At 39.6% G+C, this 17546-nt stretch overlaps 1 protein-coding gene across 1 annotated transcript in view; it reads left to right on the top strand.

The window, feature by feature from the left end:
* Positions 1 to 17546, top strand: part of LOC131473335 (netrin-G1-like) — a 51410-nt gene that overhangs the window by 15884 nt on the left and 17980 nt on the right. The window contains exon 2 of the mRNA XM_058650696.1: positions 4991 to 5634. Coding sequence (XP_058506679.1) covers positions 4991 to 5634 — 644 coding nt within the window. The remainder of the gene's footprint in view (positions 1 to 4990; positions 5635 to 17546) is intronic.

The raw sequence follows: 17546 nt of genomic DNA, 5'->3' as shown, positions 1-17546 counted from the left end.
AAAGTACTGCACATACAGTTCACAGGCTCGTCATTGTTATATTAGCGTACTTTTACATTGCAGGATTACCATACAGAAACACACCCATCACAATTAAGACAGTTTAATCTGAATTTTGACCTGTGAAATTATTTGATTTATTGCCTCAAGGGATTGATGGATATGTTCCTTTCCTTTCATTCTCCCTTTCTCGGGGTTGCCAGAGCAGATTATCCTCATATTTGATTTGGCAGAGACTTTGCCCTTCCTGACACAACTCTCCATTTATACAGGCTTGGGACCAGTAATATGAATACACTGGATGTGGTCCCCTCCCCCTGGCTGGTGTCCAGTTTTACAATGAGGATTCAAACCAGCAACCCTCCAGTTACAACTGCAATTTCTTTCCACTCTGCCACAGGCTGCCCATTTACTTTTACTTTCATATAAGTGGTGGAGATAATAAAACAGTGGCCTTTTGCCCTCTCCAACTGTGATAGTGATAGTGATGACATTCAAACTAAAATAAAACTTGAAGCTCATTAAATGTATACTATCCCTCAGATTCTAGTCATTCAAATAATATTATCACAGAAATCAATAATAATGATAAAATAATATCAAATAAAAGCAATTTGCTTTAAAGTTTGTAATGTCCTCTCTTATGCCAGACAATATACTGTATAAATGCATGTTTAACATCCTATTTTAAATCAGATTTATAGTCCTACACGTTAACACGTCTGCAGTTAAAATACATTACATTATTTCTCATCTTAAAAAACATACCCATATTTACTGAAGGCGTGCATGTGTTGCTTTTATGAAAGTTGATGTAGACTTTTGAAAAATACAGACTTTAAAGTCTGTATAATTTTTGCAACTGTATAAATACCAGTGCTGTGTCCTCAGACTAACCTGCTGTGTGATTTATTTACTAAATGGTCTCTTTATATCGTGTGAGTCTCTGTTGACACCAAAAATAAACATCATAAGTTTCTCCCAGAACTATTTTTTTCTTCCCTAAAAAGGGTTCCTCAGCCTCAGTATGTCAAGCTAAATTAGTTCAGTAAGCGTTCATCAAACAGAGCTGTCAAAAGCAACCTCGTCTATGAGGAGTTGTATTTATATACAGACAACTAAAATGCATTATTAATGTAATGAGGGGTAATCACAAAATGGGATTAAAAGGGAGTTGGCTGCTGTAGGGAAACGGTGTTCAATCTGTGATCTGAGCTCGTGTCCAGAAATCTGTCAGCTAAACTGATTAGTTGGATCGCCTGCACCCATCCTTCAACAGCAGCTGTCACTGGCCTGAGAATTGATCTGCCAAGCCACCCCCTCGTGTCAGGAGGCACATCAACAGTAGGCTGTGCTTTGTCAATCTCATAGGCCATATGTCACTCATCTCAACACCTCCCTTACATCATTGTGTGTGCTCATGCATATGTGTGTGTGTGAGGGTGTCATCAGTGCTGCCAGTCCAGAAAATAAGATATTTTATTACTATATTTATGTGTGTTTGCATGTTTGAAAGACTTTTCTTTCTCTAATTGTGTGGAGTGCATTCTGTGTTGTGTTGTGTTGTGTTGTCATGGCTCATTGATTCCCATAACTGAAAATATATGAACTATTGAACAAACCCATCAATTTACATATAAATATCCCCTGAGCCTTTCTGAGGATCTGAAGAGCCGTGTATCCAGATTGCTTTATATTCCAGTGAATGACATTTGGATTCACATTCCAAGCTCAAGTCTTTCTCTCTCTCTCTCTCTCCCTCACTCTCTCACTCGCTCACTCGCTCACTCACTCACTCACTCACTCACTCACTCTCTGTTGTACTTGTTCTCCTGCTCTTGCACTGAGTGTGACACCCTGGTATTGGATTGACCTTATAGGCTGCAGAGATCGGGACATCATTAGCTGTGACCAGCCGCAGACTTGCTGCTCAGGCCTCCTGCACTAAGCCACTGCCCCCGGACGGATCATATAGCATTGATGAACCCGGCTGGGCTTGGTTACACTGCAGCCATGGTGGCAAGCACAATGTCAGCAATACCAATAAGAGACTGTCAAGGTTACACCAGCTTAGCATTGAAATGAATTGTTCAGCTTTGTTATCGTTATTATGAAACCACATTTATTTCAATATATATACCTATGTATACATAGAGTGTGTTGAAATTTCTGTTGTGTGTTGCAATGGAAAAGAGTTAAAGACAGTGTCTTGTAATCACAGAAATAAAAATCTGCCTTACTAACAGTATAGTCAATTTTCAAAATTAGAATCCTAGAAGCCACATATATAACTGTAAACTCAATACATTTGGATAAGTGTAGTAATTCTGTGATATACTCAAAAGAATGAATAAAAATATGAAAAAAATAAATGATATATTTCATTCATCTGTTATGTGTTGGATATATGTAACCTTACAATAACCTATAAATGAATTTCTTCAAAGGCAGGTTACATATTTCATTTAGTCAATATCTCATTTTAGAACAAAACCCTCGTCCGTCTCTAATTCTCTGTTGACCATTTCACTCTCCCAGAGCCATGATCACAGGTAAAGGATCAAGCTGAGAGAGCTTATTGTTCTTCAATAGATTCCCCTGGAGCCCTGGGTCTTAGATGACCAGTGAAGAATATTGATCTTCATAAGGAAATGTTTTTGTTGTTAAATAACCACCACAGGAAATCCAATACAAGGTCCCGCCCTCTCGCTGTCATTTCACCTTCACCATGCTGCGAGAAAGCAGAGCAGTATATATGCCGCAGTTTACTGTGAGAAAGTAAATACGGTACATGTCAGTTAATGTTCAATTGGAAAACTGCCTTTGCATTATTGAGTGTTATTAACAGTGTGTGTGTGTGGGGGGGGGGGGCTGACTCCTCTGTTAGAATGATCTGTTCCCTGAAGGCCTGAATTTGAGGCAGGCACAGAGAGAATGATTATGGATTGAATTCATGACCGTCTTCCTCTGGTTTCTGAATGAAGAACATTTCTCTCTCTTTAAAGCCTCTATTTACTCTCACAGTTCAGTTGGGAAATAGAGTTTCTCATTAGCCATGAAAGCTGCGGTCTCACGTCTCTGTATTGTCTGAGAATGAGGCTCCGGTTTCAGAAGATGCAAAGGCAGCCACCCCACTGCCCCGCCTAGACCGACCAACGTTAAAACAAATGAAACAAATATAAGTGAAACATTCACACTACTGCATGGCAATAGGGAAATCATTCTCTCCCTGCCTCCCACCCTCTCCCTCTCCCTCTCTCTCCCTCTCTCTCCCCCTCTCTCTCTCTTGTACTGTCAAGGTCTTGGAACGGACCTCCAAGGCTGTTCAAGAGCAAGAAGGGAATATAAGGAGCTTCTGCACACACCTTAGTTAAACAGTTGACACAAGTGCAGTTTATTAGCCTGGGTGAACCCTTTGACATCTTTGTTTCTGTTTTCAGGCCACAAAACAGAGAGCCACAGAAAACTCCTACTAAAACCTTTCCCTCCCACTCTTAGACGTGTAACCCTTTTATTACCCTCCGAACTGGATCATGAAACGTTGCTTTGAATCGGCCGAGCAGGCCTAGTGACCCACAATTCCTGTCTTGTTCTACCTCATTGCAAAGTTGTCACTCATATCACTGAGGAGCAGGTTACGGCCCTGCAGGAAATAAAAATGGACTGAGGAAATCTGTATCTAAAAAGCAGGAAAGTCGTACTTCTTTCTTTGAAGAAAATAACAGGATAATAATTAAGGACTCAAAGACAAAAAGTGCCTATTGTGTTTTCTTCAAATGAAATGTAATGGCGCCTGCTTATCAGTATTCCTGCCTGTGATCTTCACTCGCCAAAGTGGCAGTCTGGGTTGAATGCACTGCAGCAGTGGAGATGTAAGCGGGTAATGTTGCAGATAACACTGTTCTCACCTTTAGATAATTTTGTGGGTAGAATGTCAGATGATTGCTTATTATTGAACCGCTTTACAGTTGATCTGAATCTCATCAGCACTTAACCTCATTGTTCCAAGAGCAGAGGTGAGAGGAATGTCAATTGGAGTGTGTTTTGTGTTCTCTGGCTTGGTTTCAGCTCTCTCTCCCTTTCCCATTCACCCCCCCAAACACACACACACACACACGCACACACACACACACGCACACTGCATGTGCACACACAGACAAACACATTCAGTGCTCTCTATCCCTCTCACAAACAAACACAAACACATCTTCATCTCCTCTCTCTCCCCACGCACACATTCAGAATCTGTGGATGTCTATATGGTACAGAGAGCAGACGTAGGTCCATGAAAAATGCATGTCCCTTTGTGCGTTTCATATAAAACACTCATCGGGATTCCATTCCCATCTCAGCTGAAATACCGCACAGGAATTTCAATTACACTGGCAATTTGGGCGGCAGCATGAGGTTTGAATACACTGAACAAGAATATGGGATTCAGTGTCATCTTAATGAGAGGGTCACTGTCCTCGGTGGCTCTGTGGCTCTGTGGCCAACATTACAAAATACACTGTGACCTGCATTGGCTTGAAAATCCCATTGAGTACAATGGTAGAAGGATATGTTAGAGATTTACAGGAATAGTAAATCACCTTCAAGGCCACGCAGACCAACAGTTGACCCAAGAGACGAAGAGTTGGACACAAAGGAGAGACATTTACACTGAGCTATTTGTGGTTAACAAGTGTTTATATAATTGCTCTTTCATTCTTAAACTTCAAAATTCAACTGTATTTTACCACATTTCTATATCCTCTCCTCAATCTACATAGAGCGACTTAACTGTATTATTTTCATATGTCTACTCATGAAAGCTAAATTAAAAACATTTTTTTGACTCAGGCACAAATACTTTATTTTGTGAAATCTCACAGAAATTACTTATTAAAAATAATACATTTTTCTAATGAATTGCCCCACATTTTGTTATACAGCAATTTTGCAATGTGCACTGACATGTGTGTGTATCTGTGTTTGTTGTTCTTGACAGGAAAATCCCTACATGTGCAACAATGAATGTGACGCCACCACTGAGGAGCTGGCTCATCCTCCTGAGTTGATGTTTGACTTTGAGGGTCGCAACCCCACGACTTTTTGGCAGTCCACCTCATGGAAGAAATATCCAAAGCCCCTGCAGGTCAACATCACACTGTCATGGAACAAGACCATTGAGCTGACTGATGACATCGTCCTGACCTTTGAGTCTGGCCGACCCGAGCAGATGGTGCTGGAAAAGTCGCTCGACTATGGCCGTACCTGGACCCCATACCAGTTCTATGCCACTGACTGCCTTGACGCTTTTACTATGGAACCCAAAACAGTGAGCGATCTTACCCAGCGCACCCTGCTGGACATCATCTGCACTGAGGACTACTCCAGAGGCTACGTGTGGAAGAACGACAAGACCGTACGTTTTGAGATAAAGGACCGGTTTGCCCTCTTTGCCGGGCCGCGTCTACACAACATGGCCTCTCTGTACGGCCAACTGGATACCACCAAGAATCTGAGGGACTTCTTTACCATCACTGACCTGAGGATAAAGTTGCTGAAGCCAGCCACAGGAGCCACCATGGTGGACGAGAACAACCTGTCCAGATATTTCTACGCAATCTCTGACATCAAAGTGCAGGGCAGGTAAGAGCTATATGTTCCTTTGTTGGTGGCTTTTGTTGATTATACCGGTGGATTGTACTGCTGCTGGTTTCAACTTTCAACTTCACATACATTAAAACATCACTTTAAAGCCTAACCAAACCCCCTCTTCTGAAGCTAACTCCACCCAATGCCTGATTTTGAAAAATACCAAGAAGTGGGCTGAGAGCTGAGAGAAGGACTATTCACTCACACCTTGCTTCATACCCATATACACTGGTATACACCAGAAAAGTGGTGTGGAATGGAATAAAGGTATCAATGGGTTGTTTGAGTGAGTGGTAATTATTCTACAGCATCAGCATAAACAAGTTATGTGCCAGTCAGCAGATCTTCTGCAAGTTTGTATACTCACAAACAAAGACAGCACATACTGATCAGCTTTCCATCAAGGAAAGAAGTCTGGGGAATAACCTGCAGAACTAATGAGTCGAAATGACAGGCATTACAGTTGGCCAGCTCAGGAACCAACTTTCCCTTTGCTGTTAAAAACAACCACAACAGTTTACTTTTTTGTTTTTGTTTTCAATGTTTGTTTCTCATGCGGTTGTGACTTTTAGAAGGCACAATACCATCAAGATAGCAACAGACATTCCAAAAGACCAAATATGAACAAATGAATAAATGGAAGTATGTGGCTGTCGTCACAATAAGCACTTTTGAAGTTTCAAAATGCTAAGAAAAAAGATATTCAATGTCTAAATTTGGTTATAAGCCAAGAATTGGTTGCTCACTGTTAATGGGGTCTGCACTAAGTTCAATCCAGTGACTAAAATAAATCTGAATGAAGGAAATCAGGGAACAGTCTGAGATATCTTCTAAACGCTGACCTGACAAAGGCAGTAAATAATAAGTTACTTCCTGTGAGCAATAATTCAAATTGAAGCTGTACCATGTGATTTTGTCTATTCTAACAGTTGTCTATTCTACTAGGCTTATTGCAACAATAGCATCTTGTCAAATAATGCAAGTCCCATTTGTCTGGTCTCCACCAACAATCTCAACCATTTCTTTCTTCTAATTCTCCACAATGTTCAGATTTGTGCTACAAAAGACCCCTGTCACATTTTATCAAAAAAACTAAACATGTCAGGTTTGGTTTAATCTCTTTCCACTTCAGATACAAGGTCATGGTTCTATTTTTTCCCCCATTTTAGAACCTTAATTCTGTTAAATTAAGATGTCCTGAACGTGTCAGTACCACCGCTGCCAATTTTGCAGGGTAGAATATTTCCAGTGAGTCATCAAAATGCCTGTGTGATTCTTGGGGAATGGAAACATTGTCGTTTCACAACACATGGAAATGGCCCACATGATGCTCATAAAGGCTCTACAGCTGCTCTCCAAATGGGGCCCATGTTGCTTGCTGCAGTTGGTTTATATGAGGATAACTAGGTTGGTAATGACCCATCAGATGGGGCCTAGGTGAATTGAAACAGTTAGTCCCTAATTAGAATTCAGTCGACTTCAGTGGCAGATTAGAACCATTAGCAATGTTGGCTAATTGGTAGGAGACTAATCTTGTAATTAAGAGCATTTGCGGCTGATTAAATGGTAATCATCAGGGACACGTCAGTAAAACACAGAGACGTTCAGAATTGCCAGGCTCTAGTTCCAAGTGTGGCCTTGTCCTGTTTATTAATGAGCACAATTGTCGTTTCATTTTTAAGTAAGATGCAATTTTCACTTTAAATAACTCACACCATCAGAAATCTGTACTTTTTTTAAAAAAATTGACCAACTTGTCGACATCGTTTATTGATGTTTATGTTTTAGATGACATGCCATGTATTTCATAATGGTGGTGTGAGGGTGGCAATTTCAGCCCTATCAGACAGAGACGCGACCACTGCAGTCAACAAACATCTCTAATATTCACCCTTAATGTAAACATGAAGTGAGTTCTAAATGACAAGACCCGCTGCCCAGCACAGACCAGCATCTCTCCCACAGATATCTTATTTGGTCATTCATTAGAAAGTAGAAGCAAAAGGTTGTATGAGGGAAAATAAGCTATTTTGACCAATTTTCCATCCTGCCCTTGGGCTTCAAATTCAATTTTCTACTAAAGGTTTGCAGTGAGAGCGAGAAGAAAATAAACATATGATTTCTGTCCAGAGGTGGATAAGTAACTCACTTGAAAGAGGGTGATAGAGGTGGGTGGGGAGAGACTGATTGGAGTTCCCATCAGCCTCAGCAGCCTCAGCAGCCTCATGGCTACAACCAAATGTGGAAGCTTTATCACACACAATAGCCATCCTGTTCTATAATACTCCATAAATGCTGTTAAACTTTGACTCACACACACACACACACACATACTGTACATACATACATACACATAAGGCTCAATATTTGCAATGTCAGGTAACTTGTGGATATGTTGATGAAAGTCAGGGCTGTAAACAGACGCCTGTATGATGTATAAATGCAATTTGTACGCTATAGAAATGATTAAAAGAAACAAACCTATGTATTTTGATGTGTGTGAACATTTATAATGATTGTTATCTATACACTCCTAGAAATCATTGCAATAAATTTCAAGTTTTTAGTGCCTGCGGTGAGTTGAAGAAAAGAAAAGTCAGCTCACCAATAAAAGTAAATAAAATTTCATATACAGATAAATCCTGAGGAGCCTCAGATGTTGCACAACACAATATACAAAGAATCACACGAGATTTCTCTTAATAATCTAAGAAGTTTCACAGAAAACAACTTTATAAAACTGGCTTTATGACACTGAGAATACTATTGCACTAAATTATTTTGGCAAATCTTCCAGTGTTGAGCTCCTGCATGATGGGAAACCTATGGTGGAAAAGTAAGAACATGGTGATTTGTTTTTCCGCTCCTGTTTAGAGTTTGTGTTCGTCATGCTATCGATTGCTAATGTTTTTCTGCATCAACAGGAAATAGAAACCTTGAACTGTGCAGGCTGCCCTGCCTTTCACATCTCCGTTTCCATCGTTCCTCACTTATTGATCAGATGTCTGCTCGTTAATTAAGACACGGCCACTCCTGACTGGCTGCATGGTCAGAGCTGCACATCTGCAGGGGGCAGCAGGGCCTGGGAATGAGAGGCAGCTAATCCATAAGTGCTAATGTGCTATTTCTCTCTTCACCCATGTTATCCTCAATTTATTTTCCACCCTCACCTTTCCTACTTCTCAGTTTCTTTCTCTTTCACTCAGTCCTTCACAGTATGAAAGTGTTGATTCTATGAACAATTATATACATTTATTTTTTTACAATAATATATTTCCCATATAGGAGATAGAAAACTGAACAAAAGTGATAGATGAATAAGTAAATTTGGTGTTAAATCACACTGATAGTTGTGGTTTGTCTTACTTGAAATAAACAAACTTTGTTTCCTTACTTGTGATGTCACAGCTAAAGTTGACCTTTGACATTTTGGATCACATTGTCATGGTGTCGCACACGACGTCAGTTTCCAGCTGTCATCAGTGTGAAGGCATCAAAAAACACTCACTTAAAACATTCTAATTTTCATCACTGGGCTGTTCCTGTCCACACACACTGACCCACAATGGCATCTTCACTGCCACAGGTCTGTGTGTTTGAGTGGCACAAGGGTATTGTTCTGTATAATGGGTATGAATAAAATATGATTTAAGGTGAATTTACTCATCGTGTGTGTGCGATTGTGTCATTCGCAATTTAGTTTTAATGAAAGAGGAATTCAATGTCGTGTTGACAGACTCAGCCTTTGCATTTGCCCCTCTGATCTGACTAAGAACTTATGTATGGACTTCTTCTTCTTTCCGGAAGAGTGTATGCACCAGTTTGTCTGTTGTTGTTTTTCCTGTCAGTCATTCAGTTAGCTACAGTAAATGCATCAGCTATGCAGTAGATGGAGGTTTTCAGTCATAAAAGTCAAAAAATTCTATTAAAAAAACAATTTTTAATGAAGTGACACATCTCCAAGTTGCAGTGTTGTAATGTTACAACAACAGCAGGGTTTAAGTCAAAGACAGATGTTGAGGATGGAAACATCTGCATATAATGATCAGTTAGTACTGCTCATTTGCATACAGATGAGGCTTGACATTCATTTATTTATTTATTTTAATTTACAAAATCTTCTTCTTCGTCTTTCGGCTTGTCCCTTTGGGAGTGGCCACAGTGGATCATCTGCCTCCATGTTGCCGTGTCCCTTGTGTCCTCTTCTGTGACATCAACTGTCTTCATGTCCTCCCTCACAACGACCATGAATCTTCTCTGTGGTCATCTTCATCATCTTCCTTCAGCTTGACAGCTCCATCTTCACAAAATCATCTCAACCTTGCCTCTCTTACTTTATTTCCAAACCTGAGCTGTCCCTCACATATGCTCATTTCTAATCCTGTCCATCCTGGTCACTCCCAGTGTCCCTGTGCCAGCTCCAGCTCTGCCTCCTGCCTCCACGCCATAAATCATTACAGTTCTTTTTATCCATTTTTTTTTTTTTTTAACATTTTATTTTTTCACATATCACGTCATTCTGCCTGGTGCAGTCATGCACTGCAGATGCTGCTTTCTAGCATGCAAAGAGTTCAGCGTGTCCAATATTAACGTGACTCGTGGAAATTAGAGAAAGATGTTTCTGTCTATGCTGACAAGTGTTAAACAAAAGACAAAAGAAAAACATATTTTACCCTGAGCCCGCCCTCTTTACAGGAGAATTATTCATAGGCAATTTGGATACAAAAGAATAATCTTGAAGATAAAGTATGAAATATTTTACTGTTACATTATGCTCCCTAGTGGTTCCCTCGAGCCACAGACAAACCCTCTATCTCACTCTCCCGGTGGGAATCGTGAGCTCATAAAAGTGCTGTAGCCTCAATCTCTCTCTCTCTCCCACACACACACACACACACACACACACACACGCTCAGAGAGAGAGACTCACACTTAAAAATGACTCTAAATATGTGGCTCCTTTGCCATGCATTTATAGAAGGAGCATCATGCCTTATTGAAACACCTACAGAAGATGATAATAACCCCGAGGAAATCTTCAGCATGTGTTCTCGACGTTGGATGTGTAATAACCCTGCGCCGTTCCCTGCCCCACACACTGAAACCACTCACATTTGAATATTGTTCCATCCTTTCCTTCTCTCACTGTTTGTGTCTCCTGCTCTGAAGGCGAAAAAGAAGATTGTTTTTAAGTGGCTCGCTGGAATAAATGGCAGCACATTCATGACCAAATGAATACATGAATCATTCAAAGTAAATACCAACATTATGGACATACGTAGTCACCTGTATTCTGTTGTATGGCCATCAAGAGGAAAAAAGAAGTCTGACGCCTATACTTCACATTTGATTTATAACATCAGTAAAAATCATCAGCACAGTAGAAATTATTATGTAAATTATTTTCCAATTGAGTGTAAAAATAAAGCAGCTTATGCTTCAGGGAGTTTAGGGAGTATACTTTAAAATCAGCGTTTCTCCAAGTTGCCACTAGACTGTCGTAATTGAGCAATGTTCTAATTACTGTAGAGACAGTGTCAGAAGTGTTAGCCTGGAACTGACAGTGAACCCTGAGAACAACTCATCCATCCATAACGTTACCAAATTAAATGTAATGATCAGCCCAGTGTCACAAGTTTACAGCGTCCAACAGTGTCTGTAAACAGTCGGGATGAAAGTGTTCCTGCTCACGTCTTTTATACGGAATTCTACCTTCAGAATTTTCACACACACACAAAAAAAAAAGGTTTGAAGCCAAATTCTCTCTCATCTTTCAGCAGATTTCACTTCTCATCCAACGTCTAACGTACAATACACACATTCTCTCTCAATACTCAATACACACACACACACACACACACATCACCACCATGCTGGTGCCCTGTGAACCGTGACAGCTGTAGTCAGCTTGATTGACAGAGTCTGAAAGTCAGGTTCAAGTGCAGGTTCGTGCAGCCCCCAGTGTTACTCTACAACCACCGAGCGGCTCGCTCTCCAGCTCTGCCAAACGCCTGCTCACTTATCTTCCACCAGATGTCTGTCACATGCTGCGATTTTTCCTGCCAGTCATCGCCTCGTCTCCAGCGTTTAATTAGTGCTCATTAAGGCCCAGGCTTTCTTTGTAAATAATATATTGGTGCCAGAGAAAAGACGTCAACATAAACTGTCTCTGTGGAGGAGACGCATCGGCCGCTCGCTGCACCTGCTGCACCTGCTGCACCTGCTGCACCATCGCGTCTTACATGTGGCAGAACATACAAGGTTATTGTGGCATTTTGCATTCAAGTTTTGTAAAGGCTCGTCTGTATGTCCTCACCTGATTAATACAGGGGCAAATCATAATTCATTCTCATCGCACGCCGTGGTGAATCTGCACTACAGTTTCTGACATTCACCCATTCATATCCATTCACTTTCAGCATTTTCTATCACACGTTTTTCACATCCAAACACACGCTGCCGGCTAAGCCATCAGGAGCAACACGGGCTTAAGTGTCTTTCCCAAGGACACATGGGATGGGATGGCATGTAGACTAGCCGGGAATGGAACCCACAACCTTCCAGTTGAAGGACGACTCGCTCCATCACTGAGCTTGAAACTGTTTTTTTGTTTGTTTGCTTGTTTGTTTTTACTTTTTCTTTTTCTACTATTTGATTCTGCATTCAAACTGTAGTGGGCGAGTGTCTGCAGTAAGCAATTGCATGCTTCTGAACACACACACACACACAGTAGAACATGCAGCAGGGCTCAGATTTCCATATTAATGTATATATATATATATATATATATATATATATATATATATATATATATATAAATATATATATATATATATATATAAATATATATATATATATATATATATTTATGATGGCTATATATATACATACATATATGTTTATTATATTTTTTCGTGGCGTCCCAGTGGCTCAGTGACATCACATGAATGAAATGGCCCTCCACTGTGCAGGCTGAGGTAGAGCGAGGGGGGCAGGGGTGGGGGTATACATTAGCATACAGTATGCCTACATCAATGCACAACCTCAATAATAGGCTCTGTCATTGAAACAAATCACAGGCTTCCAGTGGCACTTGTCCTAGCCAAGCAAATTCAAATTTCATTTTGCCTCGGCAGAAAATTGGAGCAGGGGGATTTAACTTGTGATCCACTCCTAATATTTCTCCAACAATTTAGCGAGCTCTGGTGGGGCTGCTTTATATTTCGATGGCACGACGCAAACAATTTGCCTGAGATGTATTGCATTACGTCCCAAAGAATGGCAAAATTGGCCACAGCACAGAGCGACAAAAACAAGCCTAATCAGACTCTTCAATTTCACGGTGACACAGCCCGGTGTAATGAGGTGACTCTGCAGACTCTGCCCTCTCCTCCTGGAAAAGTTCAATGCCATCTGAAAAGGTGAGGAGTCGGTGTACAGGACTGCTCTCAAATGAGCCGGATTGTCTTCATTCCTGCTCAAAAAGCTGTTGTTAAAGTAGGAAAATTGTCATTTTACTCTTCCTGCAAATGTGCATCTTAATGACTTTGAAAGACAACCTGGAAGCATGGCAATAATTAGTAATATATGTTTTTAATTCACAGTTATGAACCTAAAAAATCCTAATCAAGTCTAATCAAGTGTAAGCAAAGCACATAACACTTTGTATGCCCTTTCACTTGAACATTGCCAGGGAAATTTATTTATAACGTGTATAAAATCAGCAGCTATGAGACTTCAATAGTGGGGTTATCAATTTTCCCCTGCCCCCAAAATCAATCTTACCTTTTTCTTTTGTTGTAGCAATCTATAATAAAACATTTAAAAAAAACTTTAAGCACCAAATTCTATTTGGAAATAGAGTCAAAATGTCAGGAGTAATTAGATAAGTGAGGATATTTCACAACGTAGTGAAGTGTTGAAACTTTAACAGTGGGTTTAGTTTAAACTCTGTAGACCTTGCAGACAACTTGAAAGTACTGAATAGTTTGTAACATAGCAACAGGTAAAATGTATTTTGGCCCAAAGTGCAAACCACATGGTATTTACTGGACGACTTTGGACGAGAGAACCAGTGTCATAACTGATTTCTACCCAATCTCAAAAAAAACATGATGGCAAAGCCTGCAAAGGAAAAACAGTTGTTTAATAAATCCTCTTTAGTCATAAAACGTGTCAATCCTGAAATGTTGAGATGATGGCAGGTTTGTGATTAGTTTGCTTTTAAGATTTTTGGAAGGAGAATGCACCAACCTGTCCAGGGTTATTATAATTAATAATTATTTTTATATTACTAAAGCTCTGCCTGCTGCAGCCTGTTGTATTTAAATTTCACCAAACAAAGCTGAGTCTGCTAATGTTAGTGCACTGGACTAAGTCATTTCTGGACTAAGTAATTTCTGGACTAAGTCATTTCCCAATAACAACATGGAGGCATGTGAAACGTATATTTCTCCCAGAATAAAACACCTGTAAGGAGACGAAATAAACATCCACATAGAATAGAAGCAGCTCTCATAAAAAGCGGTCCTTCATGTCATGGAATGGAATCAAACGGCCTCCCTGTTAGTGCACATTGCTCTTTTGTCCGGGTAAGACACTGACATTCACCTGAAACTTTCAGCAAGGTCAAAGTGTCAGAATGTGAGCGATTGAGTTCCATGAAGCGTCGGTATGTATTTATACAGCGTGGAAGCACATTACAAGTCCTGACCATGGGCACCTTGTACGAGGAAGAGGTCAAATATAGGGCTGAAGGAGACTGGTTTGCTGAGTCTTATCACTCAGTGTGTGGGGTAAATCTGTAATGGCTTTACATTTTAAAATAGCCTACAAGCTTTCAGCAGGAAAATCTGCATAAACATGAACAGGACTCACATGAAAATATTCTCTTTAATTGTCTTAATCAGTGTTTATACTTGTATACACAGGTGCCAACAATTACACCAATCTGTCTGATTCATGAGACGCAGCCACGTAATCTTTAAACCAATCAGAGTTGTTTAACTTCTCAGCTTTTTGGGAACTTTAAAATGATGTGGACGGCAGAAGGATCCAGAGCACGATTTAGCCACATTATCGCCCATAATACTTTACATGAACTATGCTGAAGAAGAGCCAGTGTTTTCAATGATAACTGGAAGCTAATCATGCTAATCACTGGCCGCTGTCCCTGGTTAGGCTTTTCTATAAAAAAAAAAGTATTTTACAAAGATAAAACTATAATTTAATAAACAATTTCACCATTCATAAAAATATCTAAAATTACAATATTCACATTACATGTAATTATTGTTATCTACAAAATGAAGCTGAGCTGATCCCGTCATACATGTTACAGCCACTTTGACACTTCAATATAAAATGTTTCAGAATTTGTGATTTCTCAGTAAAGACTTAATGAAGTCTGAAATGACTACTATCATCACTTATCAATAAAGCAATGGGTCGTAATGAACTGCTTGCACAAACGACTTATGAAGTGTTTTTTTTTTGTTTTTTTTTAATGGAAGAACAGTCTCATAAAAAACTGTTGAGCAGTAAAACCTTTAATGTGACAAGACCTGAAACTTAAGTATCTGCGTGGAATCCAGCCATCATTTATTTGACTATTATTATCTGTGACTTATTAAAAATGTCTCACATGATAAAAAAAAACTGTGGTTTATTCAACTTTGAAACTATAAAGTGAGACAGCAGTCCAACACAGTTGGTCCACAACCACATTTAAACCTCATTTAAAATAAAGCAAACAAGTGGAATCACCTCTGCATGAAGTTTCAGGTGTTTGATTGTTGAAAAATTGTATTCTAACTAACTAGTCTGTTACATTTTTACCCACTCCTTAGACTATAGTAAATGAGTGCTGCCTATTCTGTTCACTGACCGTGAACTGGTCCAGAAGGTAATGCAACAAATGATCATCACACACTGTCTAAGGCTGAAAACACACTCACTTTGACACTTTTGGAACATTTACAGTGTTTAAAGTGCATCACCTGCAGAAAACCCTCACAGACGTGGGAAGAACCTGCAAACTCCACGGAGAAAGAGTCTCAACCAACCTGGCTTTGAATCATGAGAATCTTAAAGTCATTTATTGAACAGAAAAACTATGCATCATTTCATCTGTAATTTCAAAGTTATGTTCCAGCTTTCAGTTTGAAAATTAGTGACTGAAAGTTTCCTCCAACCTTTCAGTTCAGTCTCCCTTTCTTTGAGCTTCTTATTTTAACAAGTTCTGTGCACCTCTCTTGTCATGAATCAGAGATGCAAGGAGCTGTCACAGGAATGGAAAGCTGTGTTAGACACGTTAGGTCTGTCAGAATAGTGCAGGGAGCAGCCAGAAGAAGAGATACAGGGCAGTGCAGCTGTCTCCCTCCACGATAACACACTGTCGACCTGAAAACCTCACATTTTCTTCATTATATAGAGATTGGGTCATGGTTTCATTTGTAGCGTAGACACAGGCCAAAGAAATCAATATTTGTATAATGCCATATGACGATGTAGATTTAACATAGTCAGGCTTTACAATATTAAATAAATGCCAAGAGCATCAAAACCAGATAAATAAGTAAAAATGAACATTGGCACATATTAATTCATTTAGCCGTGCTAATAACGGCTCGGTCTATTTAAGGTTTGTTTGTTTCTGGTTTTATGTGCTTCTGTCTGCTGTCTGTGACATTCCTGCCTCCAGACCGTCCACTACAAAGAAGAGAAATTCATTTGTGCCGTTTGAAACCTGTCATTCACAGAAAGTTCAGCAGCAATATCTCGTTCCACCGTTAATGTTGTGGACGCTCTGAACTGTTCACACACCTCGCTGTGAGAAAATTTAATTGAAGAAATAGGCCCCATGGAAACGGGTGAGAACATGTCCAGTGGATAATTCAATAGTTTTACTTCTGCACAAAGATGCCACCCTCAATTTCTTTAAAACATGTTCAGTGATATGAGCTCCACAGGCTCAATTGTATTTGGCTCTGTTGTACTTGGGGGGTGGGCAGGAATCTTAGAGGGAAACTCACAAACCCTAAACAAAGAGAACCTAATGTACAATGAGCCTTTGAAATCAAATCAGATTGTATTTGTATCGCACCAAATCACAACATACATTATTTCAAGTCTCTTCACAACCTTACAATATTATAGAGAGAAGAGAAACCCAGTTCACACAATGAGCAAGCACGAGGCATCAGTGGAGAGAGAGAGAAAACAGAAGAAGAAGAAATCTCTGACAGATCCAGACTCAACAATATGCAGCATCTGCCTCGTCCGATTGTGGTAAAAGGAAAAATGGGGGAGAAATAGAAAGAGGCAGAAGAGTGAGACCAGGGGCAGATAGAGCTGCCTTCATGGTCACATCATCAGTTGCATTGCATTACGTTCAGTAATGTCAGTTATTTTAGTTCTATTTTGATACATGAATAAATGAAGGCTTCATTTTAAACATGAGAACATAATACACTTAAAAACAAGAAAACTAAACACACTCAAACATGTGAAAAACAAAACACATGTTATTTAATAACTTATCACAAGTTCACTTGGTCTCAAATTGCTTGTTATATACAAAAGAGCAAACCCTCACCGCCCAAAAAAGAAAGAAATACATTTATTTACATATAAACTACATAAATTATGTGTGTGTGTGTAAAGTAAATAAATAATCTGTCTGTATATGAAACACTTTTTGTCTTATTTGTTGAAAAGCTTTTTATATGGACCGCGTCTATTGTCATATTCTAATAAACACAATCGATCATTGAGTTTGGATGATATGGAATGGTCGGCTGCCGCTGACCGTCCTGTCTTTGCTCTCAAAAAAAAAACAATAACCAGAGATTAATGAAAATTGAAAAATTCACAGTTCCACCAGAGAAGATTTGATTTGGGGACGA

The sequence above is a fragment of the Solea solea genome, chromosome 1, assembly GCF_958295425.1.
Source record: "Solea solea chromosome 1, fSolSol10.1, whole genome shotgun sequence".
In the NCBI taxonomy this organism is placed as follows: Eukaryota; Metazoa; Chordata; class Actinopteri; order Pleuronectiformes; family Soleidae; genus Solea; species Solea solea.
Note: the sequence above shows the minus strand (reverse complement) of the source record. Positions and strands in the feature narration are given on the sequence as shown.